The 12,556-nt window shown below is 41.2% G+C and overlaps 1 protein-coding gene across 4 annotated transcripts; it reads right to left on the bottom strand.

The window, feature by feature from the left end:
* Nucleotides 1-4,487: 4,487 nt before the first annotated feature.
* On the bottom strand, nt 4,488-12,107 carry TEX30 (testis expressed 30). 4 transcript variants are annotated; one of them, XM_067713562.1, is made up of 6 exons: nt 11,972-12,107; nt 8,083-8,156; nt 7,365-7,595; nt 6,542-6,593; nt 5,813-6,018; nt 4,488-4,961 (listed from the first exon to the last, which is right to left on the bottom strand). In XM_067713562.1, the coding sequence occupies exons 2-6, from the start codon at nt 8,095-8,097 to the stop codon at nt 4,788-4,790; spliced, it is 678 nt and encodes a 225-aa protein (XP_067569663.1). In that variant the 5' UTR covers nt 8,098-8,156; nt 11,972-12,107; the 3' UTR covers nt 4,488-4,787. The 4 variants fall into 4 exon arrangements, with proteins under 4 accessions (XP_067569663.1, XP_067569662.1, XP_067569664.1 ...); XM_067713561.1 differs by lacking the exon at nt 11,972-12,107 and adding an exon at nt 11,282-11,430; XM_067713563.1 differs by lacking the exon at nt 11,972-12,107 and adding an exon at nt 8,920-9,057.
* Nucleotides 12,108-12,556: the final 449 nt, after the last annotated feature.

Genomic DNA, 12,556 nt, shown 5'->3' with positions numbered 1-12,556 from the left:
AGAAAAGTTATAAATAAGATTGCCATCCAGTTATCTTGAGAAGTCCAGGACTCTAGGAGGTCCCATAATGTCAAAAATGCATTATTTTCCAATCCACCCACTTTTTTTAAGAAATAAAATTGCTTTGACATTTTTATGTTATGTGAAATAGACTGATATCTTCATTCCAAAGTCCTCGATTCTGGATGCCCCAAAACACAAAAAGGTGGTATGCCCATCTCATAACCACATGCAATGCTCTGCCAGAAAAAAAATGTCCAGTGCCGCTCAGTGCCTTGTCAAGTGCAGCAGTGATTGCTCTGGGTCTAAGAAAAGTGAGGGACGTGTCATAGTGGGTATTTAACTGAGCTCACATCAACTTGATTTTTTAGTAAAACAGAACACCTCATTTTATATTTCTTTTTGTTAGAGGGGTCTGTCAGCTGTGTTCCTCTTCGACAATCTACTGTGATGCTGAAAACCCAAGTTAGATTTTGGTAGCTTTTGGAGTGGTCTCCTGGTGAATTTCCTCTTCACCCTGTTTCTGTTGATTCCAAGGAGCAGCTGCTTGTGACGCTTGCTGATGTCAGAATTAGGGTGGGGCAGAGCCAGATCTAAGCACTGCTCGCCTTCCCTCAAAGTCTAGAGAGTAGTTTAGTCACAAGTATACAAAAAAGTCTGGACTATTAATGAAAATATTAATACTACCTTGGATTTAGAGTACTTTCCCTTTGAAGACGTAATGAATTAATTCTTCCTTTGTCTTCACTTATTCAAGGTCAGTTGAGGAAAGAAGTATAATTCTTTACACCAGAGTTAACTGTTCAGGCCTCTTCTGTCACATAACTTTGAGTGCAAGAAAGATTTATTGAGCTCTTACTTCCCTTGAGTATTAGAGATAATGAGATCAATGACGCATCCTAGTTTACACTCTCCCAGTCTACTGGACCATAGCCGACAGGTATTTATGATCTTAATTTAGTTTAACTGTGATCATGGGGATTGTCTTTGCAAAGTATAGCTCTCCGGAATGCATGGTAGGCATTCCTTAGTTCTAGAAGAAACTTCAACAATTCCTCTGGATTTTTCTAGGGTAAGGTCCACCCTCCTCTCTGACTCCCCATCCATATACACGATCAGGGTGATTTTATTTCTGCTGGGGTTTTCTACAATATTTAATGCAGCTGGCAATATATTCAATTTCTCTTGCCTGATGGCAGACATTCTCTAATTCATTTAATGTTAACTATCTTAAAGGGGGTTGAGTGTTTTAACATTAAGGAACTCTCTAATTCCTTAGATCTTTTAGGGCTTGATGACACTGAATCCCTAATTAGTATACCACGAATAGCTCTTATAAGAACTGAAAAGGAACTTCTGTGTACCACTCCCACTGATGCTTAAGTCTGCAGAGAGGTAAAGAAGAGTATCCCCATCCCCTCCAGGGCTTTGTCATTTTTGTTATTTAAGTACTTGACTACTAATAAAAGTACAATTACCTATTTTTCAGCATAGACACTTCTGTCCTTTGCACTAGAAACCTCTTCTTGTGTCAATCTCAAGTGAGCAGCAAAAAAAAGTAAATGCTATGTTTATTTTTAAAAGTCACGAAGACAATAAAAAATAACAGCAGAGAAATCCCATTACTAACAGTAATATAGATAGTGAAAGAAAACACCCAGAAAAAAATTCTATTTTAAAAAAATATATATCTACCAATGCCACACTCTTTGAACTATTTGGACATTGTGGACTAGGTTTTTGTTCTTTACATGTAAAGAGAAAGTCCCAGTAATAAGTGCATAAAATAGCAATATAAAACCAAGGTTATTAATATCTTAGTTCAATACAAGGATTTATTGATAATGAATGACTAAGGCACTGAGCAAGTAACACCAAGTGCTTTATGGATACAAAGATGAGTAAAACCATTCCCTGACCTGAAGCAGTATGTAATTAGTTGTATAGAGCAAATATGTCAATAATCTCTGAAAAGGCAGAGTGTGAATAGCAACAGAGAAGATATTATGTGGCTTTGAAGGAGAGATGGCTGGAGTAATTCAAGAAAAGCTGTGAAGTGGGAAAGAGAATTTAAGGGCCTTGAAGGATGAGTATGATTTGGTAACAGACAAAGACTAACAAAGAAAAAAGTTTCAGGAAGAGAAGACAGAAAGACTTGTTCATAAACTTTGTGGATCCAGGTTAGCTGGAGTACTGTGTACAGGTTCAGAGTATGGGGGAGAGAAAATAAGGTTAAAATGTTGATAGGGCCTATCGTGGAGAGCCTTGAACTAAGGTCTTTAATCTTAATAGTCACGCTTGGAGATCCACCAACAGTTTTTGAGTTAGAGGTGTCAAATGGTTTATTGAACCAAGGAGACAATAAAATAGTAAAATGAATTAGGCTACTGTAATTCATTTTACAGTACGGGGATAGAATCAGACTTTGATACTGAAAACACAGGATTTGGCAACGAAAAGGAAGCAAATGGATTCAGAAGTGGTGCAGAAAAGCTAATGGTGAAGGAGAAAGGATTTAAAGATAATCCCAAAGCTGGTTTGTCAAGGACTAGCTTCCTCAACCTAGGCATTACTGGCATTTTGGACCGGGTGCATCTTCGTAATGGCTGGTTGTCCTGTACACTGCAGGATATTAGCATATGCCTTTCTCCTACCTACGAGAGGCCAGTAGCAACCCCACCCCAGCCGTGACAACCAAAAATGTCTCCAGACCTTGTCAAATGTCCCCTAGAGAACAAAATCACTCCCAGTTGAGAACTACTGATTTAGGTGAATGGTTGTGCCATTAATCAGGGCCTACCAGAGCCGGCGCCAGGATAGCTCTTTGACCATAATCTCAAACTTGAAGGAGCTGCACCCTTTCCCTGCAAGATGTGTCAATTCTGTGCAGAAGAGCAGATGGGACCTTTTCACAAATGTTTATTTTGGCCTTACACGTATCACTCATATCTTTCTCTAGCAGTTGTATCTTCCCCACCCATGGCTAGGTACACAGTTCTCAAATGACAAGCTACTTCATCAATCAAGAATAGTAGTTTCGGGCTTCCCTGGTGGCGCAGTGGTTGAGAGTCCGCCTGCCGATGCAGGGGACACGGGTTCGTGCCCTGGTCTGGGAAGATCCCACATGCCACGGGGCGGCTGGGCCCGTGAGCCATGGCCGCTGAGCCTGCACGTCCGGACAACGGGAGAGGCCACAACAGTGAGGCCCACGAACCGCAAAAAAAAAAAAAAAAAAAAGTAGTTTCTCATAGATAACTTAGGGTAAAATCAACTTTAAATGACCTTCTACGACATCCCTATATTTATAGTAGTATCTTTGGTCATCCATATTATGGCTATAGTTTAATTTGAAAACTTGAATATTATAATTACATAGCTGGTTAGTAACATTTTAAATCTATTTCTTCATTGTACTTTTATATTATAGTCTGCTTTATAGTAAGTTTTCCTTTGTATTTTCCTTTTTAGTTTCACTTCTGGTTTACAGTATTAATATTTTCCAATTGATTTACACTTTAAATAGACCATTATTATATTTGTCAGCTCTGGTTAAATATTTTTTATAATATTTTGATCACTCTTGTTTTAAAAGTTAAGAATTATATACTATTTAAGTTAGGGCCTTGTTCAAGAAATTCAGTCAAAAAGTGAGTAACTATTGTACACTGAGTGACACAGAAATTTCAATTTTGTAGTTGTACGTGATTTCATTCTATAATACACACAATTTAGATACCGTTATCTAGGTTTTCATTCTTTATGCACTATTTAGAAAAATTAACAAGTAATAAAAATCCATTAACTTCACCAGGGCAGGAGTGAGGGACCTCAAAAATCTGCAAGCTTCCCAGGCCACCCTGGCTGTCTGAAGGGCCTAACTTTAGGGCAGTAGAGAAACCAGGGAAGGGAGTTAATTTCCTACTATAGAAAACCACTGCTCACTACAAACTTTATATATATCATCAGCCTCATCACATTTTCGTGTTCTTTACAGGAAATATAGAACCTATGTTTTTAATATATAACTCAATACCATTCAAGTCTAGTCCAAGTGATACTTGCACTTCTAAAGGCAAAATTAAGTGCCCTAACTCTGCCTAGATACAGCACAGATGTTAGTCCCACTATTTACTCCTTATTTCATTCTTCCCTTAATCAGAGAGCTTTAGACATCAAGTTCCCCCACTATACCAAACTCCAAGTGTTTACTCATCATTGCAAACCTAATGAGGCTTTGCCTATAACAGGCCTTCAGTAAACACTTAATGAATGAAAGTTACTTTATTCTAAAAACAATGTTCAGAGTCCCCATATTTGAAAATGTATCTTCATCCATCCCTTGAAATTTATTAAAAGATTAGGTTAATAGATGTATACATTCTATAAAACTGACTAAATTTACTAAAGTGTTGTTTTCCTTTCATAAAGATGACACTGCTCTACAAAATTAAGAGTACTTTCTCAGTTGCGCAGCAATAAGACAAAAGTTCTGTTGTAACAAAATTCAATGTTTAATTTTTCAAAACTTAACTATATTAAAGAAAATAAATTATATTTAGACCACCTTCAATATTTGTACATCATCTTTATACAACTATAACAGTGCTTTCAAAAGACACTTTGTAAAGGGCATTAATTTCACAATTAAAATGTGTTTTAAAAATGGGAGAACATTAAAGTACATTAAATTAGTCTGAAATGTATCTCATAATGCCGAGAGGTATGTTGTTCTTTAACAAATTAACTGTATTTGTATTCAAAATAACATAGCTTGTAACTACAGACAATTATTTCTTGTCCATTTCAGTGATTTCCTGGATCCAAAACAAAATCTGTGTATTTATTTCTTTGAAAACATCATTTGTTGACCGTCCTTTCACTGCCATGGAATGACTTGCTTTCTCAATCCAGTGGATTTTATTAGGAGCTTGCATTTTCTGTGCCACTTTCTCCAACAAGTTCTAAAGGGAAAAAAGAAGAGGATACTAGACTAATGTTCTACTGGTGTTCAGTAAAGATTTCCTCTCTCCCACCACACCTATACTGGCATCCATTCACTAAATATTAAAACCTAGTCTACAGCTAACTTTTGAGGCAATGGAACGTGCAAGAAGTGGCAGTCCATGTTTTTCAAATACAGCATACAGCAACACAACAGAACAGATTAGGCATTCATTACTGATGCTAAAAAGTCATTAAGTAAACTAGAGCCAAAAAAATTCTCTTAAAAAATGTTTTCCCCAAGGAAATTATTTATATGCTCTGGGAAATACACTAAAATTTTGTAATATGTACAAGTTACTTTTTTTTCAAGAGTCAACTTTATAACAAATTGAAGAGATCTGCTTAAATGTTGAAATGATAAACCAAACGTACAGTCTAGTAATCCGAAATTCACAAGATTCAGATATTAATCCTTCATTTTCTACGTGAGAGTTAATCCATTTACCAACACTCTTTACAGGGGGATGAATATGTCAGTATGCTTATATTTTTAGGTTCTCCAAAGCAACAGGGTTAACTAAGGAAAAAAACTAGCATTAGTAAAATCAGCATCTTTTTTAAAATAATTAATTTATTTATTTATTTATTTACTTTTGGCCACAGCATGTGGGATCTTAGTTCCCCAACCAGGGATCAAACCTGCACCCCCGGCATTGGAAGCGCAGAGTCTTAACCACTGGACCACCGGGGAAGTCCCTAAAATCAGCATCTTTTTAAAGAGACTGAATGTTGCAGGTAATATCTTGTTCCCAAGATGTTTCTTTCATTCTTTCTCTCTCATTCACACAAATATCAAGTTATAATTCACCTTTTCACACATTTCATCTGCTGAGCCTGACACAAACAGTACAGGATCTTTTATACGAAAGAGATCTTCATCTCTAAGTTTATGCTGCTGCTTTGGATGGTGCAGTGGATAGGAAATACAAATGAGACCTCGAACAAAATCATCAGCATCATCTGGCTCAGTATGACACATTACAGAAGCAGCTGCTCTTGAGCCCATTGAACGACCTAAAACCAATTAAAATTAAGTTCAGTTTGAAATATAAACATTCACATAAAGTAGTGGTGATGATAATGTGGCAAGTCAGATTTCATTCACTGTTCATCCATCATATTGCTTATCAATAAATATTAACTACAACAGGTGCCAATTAAAAAGCTGCAATACCCAGAGACTTGTGAATAGCTAAAAACTGATCCTAAGTCAAATCTTAAAAAAAAAAAAAAGGAATTATTTTCCAAAAGAATACTTGAAGTGGTGAAGACAGTCCTTGTGAAGGAATCATTTGAGAGGGGGTGATTCAGGGATATAAATAAAAGGAGACCTCTTCAGGTTATAACACATATATATGAGGTTTAAATTAGATTTAAATATTAAAGTATCTTGGTGTTACACAAGGAAGTGACTTACCAAAACAAAACAAAAAATCCTTAAGTCTTTTCCTGTCATTAATTTTAATTCTTGATTACCTATTCCTATATTAATATGAGTAGACTTTAGAACAAGTATTCACAAGTATTGAAAACTTACCTCCAAGGAAAACACCTGCAAGTTTGTATTCTCCTGAGGTCTTTAGGTAATTCTAGAAAAATCGACCAAAAAATTATCAATTCTTCTCCCATGAAATATTCCACTGGAAAACCAACATATATTTTCTCATCATTACTGAAATGTATGAAAATTTTTCCAAAAACAAGAGATTTCAAGGGATTCTTCTTGGAAGAGGTAATCAATTCTTTGCTCTCTGGTCATGCCTTCACTGTCAAATCATAAACTGGGTAATACAGGCAAATAAGTGGGAAAAACACACTGTCTAAAACAAATTCAAGTACTAAAATATTTTTAAAGAACAAATCGTGGAGGGAAGAAAAGCCAGTAAAAGCTTCCAACTAATACAAAATGTGGTAATACTAACATCTAATTTAAAGCTCTGAAAAACTCAGTAAGCTTGAAGTAATCTGGATTAAAAGAAATTTCAGATTTGTTTTATCCAGGGATTTTATAGTTTCTAATAGAGAAATCACGTATTATTTGTACATTCATAGTATACAAGGCAAAATACCTAGAACTATATATCCTAAATTTCAATATGTAAATTACATCATAAGTAGATTCTTTGGCAGTATCACGGAGAAACATTTATGATGTAAGCACTCATCCCCATGGAAACTAACTGATGGCAAAAAAGAGAAATCTGACCATTACACAGCCTTCATACACTGCTGAGTTTCTAAGAATACTCATTAAAGGATTTTTAAATTAAATCAAACGACTGCTAATAAAATGTCTTAAATTTATTATGAATTTTAAAAACAGAATTCTGTCATAAGTAAATATAAAGAAATTTTCTTACCAAAACTGATTTATATGCCTTAATTCTATGTACAATATTAAGGCCTTTACAGGTAAATCTCAGGCTAAAAAAACCATGAGATGCAAGATGGGATGCCAGTGACATCAAATGAGGAAGATTCATATCTCCTGATGCTCCATGTGTAAGAATTATTCCATATGTTAAGCTCTTGTTAGGTACCAAACAAACAGCATCTAGTAATTTATTTCCAAAAGGTATTTTTAATTTAACCTGGAATTCAAGAGAATAAATGGATCAAAAATTACTTCCTTGCCTATTCAGACAAATGAATAACTATATATGTTTGTTCTGCAAGACCCATGATTCAAGTCACAGCCTCCAAATAAAAAACAATGATATTAATAATAACTAATACTTAAGAAATACTTATTATGTCAGGTACTATTATAACCGCTTTATATGTATTAAATCATTTAACATTCCTAAGAATTCTAAGAGGCAAGTACTGTTACTATCTCCATTTTATAGCTGAGAAAACTGAGGCACAGTAGCTTACATAATGTGCCCAAGGTTATATATCCAATTAGCTAGGATCCAAACTCAGGCAGTCTGCTCCAAAGTCCTCACTCTTAACCACTAATGCTATGCTGTCTCTCACAGTACAAGATGAAAATAAGAAAATTACTCTGGAGCCATATGACTACAAAAAAAAAAAAAGGAACCTTGAAGATGCAGAATGTATGAAAATATGTATTACCTCTGTATGACTCATTTTCACTGTTGAATAACAAACTTAAAGTGCATTACATCTGAGAAGCAAAGGACATCTCCCTGAAAAGAAGATTCTGTTGTGAAAGGTGGGTTGGCAGACACAAGAACTATGAATGAACACACTCAGTAGCTAAAGTAAACATTTAGAACTACTTCTCTAAGAACTGATGTCTTTACAAGCACATTATTTATTTTCATTCCTACGGTCACTCAGAGTTTGTTATAGGACCAGGTGTGGGGCTGGCAGATGTTATTTAAGATAAAGCCAATGTGATATCTTCACATGGATGCCTTAAGAAAATTCATATCAAAGTAGGATGCTGTATCTTGGTAATGCTGTAAAAAATATATATATATATGTATTTTTTTCCCTAAGTATCTTTATTCTCAACCATCTTCAACTTAATTTCACAGCATCTTTCTATTAACCCATTTCCTTCGTCTTTATCATTCCCAGCTCTTCCTCCGACCCTGCAATGGAAGTACACATCCACACCCTTTGTCCTGAGACTCTGCAGAGCCTCCCAGTAGGCAGAGTGTAAATCTCCACCCTATTGCCTTTGGGCTTGGCTATGTGACTTGCTTTAATCAACACAATATGTCTCAATGTGCCACTTTTGAGCTGAGGCATGGCAAATTTCAAGAAGTGCTCTTGAACTCTTGCCTTCAGCCCTGAGAAAAACATGCTTCATGTATTTTTGCTTTTTTTAGCCTGGGTTCCAGAATGAAGACACATGGAGCAGACCAGAACCCAAAACTAAAGTCTGGAGTCCAGCCTAGTCCAACCAACATCTAAACCACTGAAGAACCATGAAGTGTCTACCTGAAGAACCAAGAGCATGAAATGCAGGGAGCCAGAGATTTCAGGGTTGTTATGCAGCATTCCTTCCTATAGTATGAGATCTTTTATTGTTCAGGATATCATCAACGTCAGGATCTCCATTGTTCATCTTTTTTCCCATTAACATTTACTAATTCATTCACTGAATAGATAATAACATGGTCCAAAGTTAAAAAGGTACAAAAATATACAGTGGAAAGTCTCTCCCTCATTCCACTTTTGCCTTACCATCCAGATCCTCTCTTCAAAGGCAACCAATATTCTGCTATCTTTCAGATATTTTATATATATACCTACAGACACACACATCTCCTTTTGCTTTTTATAAACTGGTGACCTACTTTTCTGAACCCCCCCCATATGTATCTTGGTGATTACTCATTTCCTTATACAACAAGCTTCTTGTTTTTTTTATGGCTATAGAATATTCCAAGGAAGCGTTGTACATTATTTTACCAACCATCTATCAATTAAAATGAGATTGTTTCCAATCTTTTGCTAAAACCATATTGCAATGAGTGGCACTGTACTTAACATTATTTTCACATGTGTGTAGACATATCTGTAAGAGAAATTCCTGTGTCAAAGGGTGTATTCACTTACAATTATTTTTTAAGAAATACATTTCATTTTTGAATAGGTAACATACGCACATGGTACACAATTTTAAAACAGTTAACAGTAGTTAAGTCTCCTCCCATTTTTCCCCCAGCCACAATGTTCCTTTCCCTTCCCAGAAGCAACCACTGTGACTAACTTACTGTGTATATCTTTCCCTTTATGTGTGTGTGTGTGTGTGTGCACGCACGTGTGTGCGCGTGTGCAGAATTCTCATATTTGAGCCTGAAGGGTATCAGACTGGCTGCAGAAAGTTCTGGGGTTTAAACTGGGGGATGATGGACTTCAATCTTCATTGTCCCTGTTTTCATAAAGGGAGCCTAGTAACTGTGCCCGGGGTCCCCTGGTTCAAAGATCCTGCTTTACGTTCTCAAGAGACCAGCCTCCAGTCTTCTAATGGGAGAGAAGCAGAATCCAACGATGTGACACGGGGAGAGAGCGCCGGCGGTCTACCTACTTCTCCGGCGCGTTTCACCGAGGTACAGCCCTCCACATCCATCCCCAGCGCCATTCCTTTCGCTGCCACCTTCTGCACCTTCTGCACATTTCGAAGACTCTGTTTCTGACATAGAACTGTTCCCCCAGCACTCCCTGCTGCTCGTTTAGAATTAAGCTGATCTGCTAAGGCTTGGGCTTTCTGGAGCCCAGTATCTTATTGCTGTTGTTTCCTGTCGCATTTTCTTCATCCTTGTGGGTGTGCGCCTTTTTGAAAATCCCTTTGCTGTACTTTTAGTGAGATTTCAGGAGGGGGGAAAATTAGGTACACAGGTATTCAACCCACCCTCTTAACCTAGAGTGCTCTGCTATCCGTCTGCCGGCCGTGGGCATTTGGCTTTTTGCGCTGCCGCTGCCCTTTTTCTGGAAAACGCCCCTCCCTTCCAGACTTCACGGTGCACGCACAGTCTGTCCTCCCGCAACGGTGCGCGCAAGCTGGGCTACTCGGGAAACAGCGAAACAGCTGCAGGATGTAACCCCAACCTGGCCTAGACCGTCCAGGCTGTCAGCATGCCGGGCTCTGGGGGTCAGACGGGGCAGCGTCTCAGCTGCAAAGGCGGCCGACGCCACCAACCAACCTCGGGGAGGCTGCGAAGGTTCATCGCATGGAGTCGCGCGCCCACGTCGCGAGCGTTTTCACGCCCACGAGGCGACGGCGATCACATCTGATGCCGGGGGTCAGATGCCACCCCTCCCGTAGCCGTCCACGGGCAAAACGCCCGCGCCTCATCCACCGCGTCGAAGCGGGACGCTGGAAATCGCGGGGCTAGACGCCAGCCTTGAGAGTTCAAGTCCTCGGGGGGGCGGGGGTGAGGTCGATAACCTGGCCGCGTCAACAACGAGCGATCAGAGAGCCGGCACTCCCGGAGCTCGGGACGCAAAGGCGCCAGACGACCGTCCGATTCCGCCCGCCGGCGCCGGGGCCCCGGCGACCCTTCCCGCTCGGAGACCGCCGGTGCCCGGCTCGCGGGACCCAGGCCGGAGCCGCTCGGCTCTCCCCGCCCGCACCGTGCCCTCACGCCGCCTCCTGACCGGCCGGCCGGAGCCCCAGCGGCCGCGGCCCGCGGGACTGAACCGACGCCTCACGCCTCACGGAGCCTCCCAACAGCCCCTGAGGGGCTACGGCCGTGAGCCCGAGACGCCTCACGCGGGGTCGCAGGAAGCCCCCGGGCCCCTCGGAAGCCGTCCCCTATCTGGCGGCCCGAACCGCCACCGCCGCCGCCGCACTTACCAGGGACGGGAAAGTGGCCGGGAGCACCTAACCTCCCTCACTCTCTTCAGGGAGCGAACTTCCACAGTCGAACTCGAAGGGACCGCCTCGCCGCACCCGCCAGTGCGTCCCGCTACGGCGCATGCGCACGCAGACCCCGCCCCACACGGGCGCGCGAGCTGGCGCGCGGGGCACGCTGGGAGCGGGAGTTTTCCCGCCGCTGTCGGCGGGGGCGCGGCGGCGGGGGCGTCCGCTCTCCGACGCCGGGGGCGCTGACGTGCCGCCACCTGTCGCTGCCTCAGTACCGACTGCGTCCACTCAGGACCCTTCCCCGTCCCAGCCACTCCATTCCAGCAGTTGCACGGGCCAAAAAACGCGGGGTCAGCTCTGATTGTTCTCTTTTTCACACACCCCGCAGTCAATCCAGCGACCCCGCTTGTTCGACTGGCAAATATGTACAGAATCCAACCACTTCTCACGCTAACACCAGACCCGCCGGAGCCCCACCACCGTCTTTGCCCGGATTATTGAAAGAGTCGGCCAAAGGGCCTCTCGTTCCCACGCCCGCCCGCCACCTTTCCGCTACTTATCGACGCAGTGGCCAGCTGGACCCCATTGAAAGGTGAGCCTTCATCTCAACGCTTTTTGCAAAGACTTCCCGTCTCGCCCGTAATCAGAAGGTTTCATACGATCGGTCGCTTCCCCTCTTACCCGTTTCCTACTCATCTCGTTTCCCCGGCTCCTTCAGCTCTAGACGCCCGGGCCTCTTCACTCTCCTCACACCCAAACCCACCAGGCGAGGCCTCACGACAGGGCTTCTGTCCTGGTCTTCCCTCCTCTCGGAGAGATCTAGTGGCTACCGGTGCAACTCCTTGGGGGTCTTCGCTCAACTTGTCATTTTCTCAGTGAGGCCTTTTCTGAGCGCCTCACGCGCACCTTGGTCCTCCCACCAAAGACCTTCCACATATCATCCTTCCACCCCGGTCACCGAACGGACTGTGAATTTGTCTCCTTCCCGGACCGAAGGCAGGGGTCTTTATTGTCGTCGTTATTTCGTCTTGAATCTCCCGCTTATGGAAGAATTCCTGGCAAATCAATACGTCTCTGATGAATGAATCTTCCCCAAGCCCAGGGCAATTAGGAACCACCCTCTTTTCTGTCGCAGCACAAGTAAGGAGACACAATGCAGAAAACCACTGATGGTCATTTATCTCAAGAGTTTTCGCGCATTACAGAGGCTTAATGAACGTTTCTCTACATGTCTCCTAATTTTCTAGCTCAGATTTTAAAAAACGG

This window comes from Pseudorca crassidens, chromosome 18, assembly GCF_039906515.1.
Source record: "Pseudorca crassidens isolate mPseCra1 chromosome 18, mPseCra1.hap1, whole genome shotgun sequence".
Lineage (NCBI taxonomy): Eukaryota > Metazoa > Chordata > Mammalia > Artiodactyla > Delphinidae > Pseudorca > Pseudorca crassidens.
The sequence above is the reverse complement of the archived record's forward strand: the minus strand, read 5'-3'. Positions and strand labels throughout refer to the sequence as shown.

Excerpts from the sequence above, each read along its gene's own strand:
- TEX30 (XM_067713562.1), bottom strand. Across the intron at positions 6,594-7,364 it reads AGGCATATAAATCAGTTTTG|AATTACCTAAAGACCTCAGG; the intron begins GTAAGAAAATTT and ends CGATTTTTCTAG. Across the intron at positions 6,019-6,541 it reads TGCAGGTGTTTTCCTTGGAG|GTCGTTCAATGGGCTCAAGA; the intron begins GTAAGTTTTCAA and ends AATTGGTTTTAG.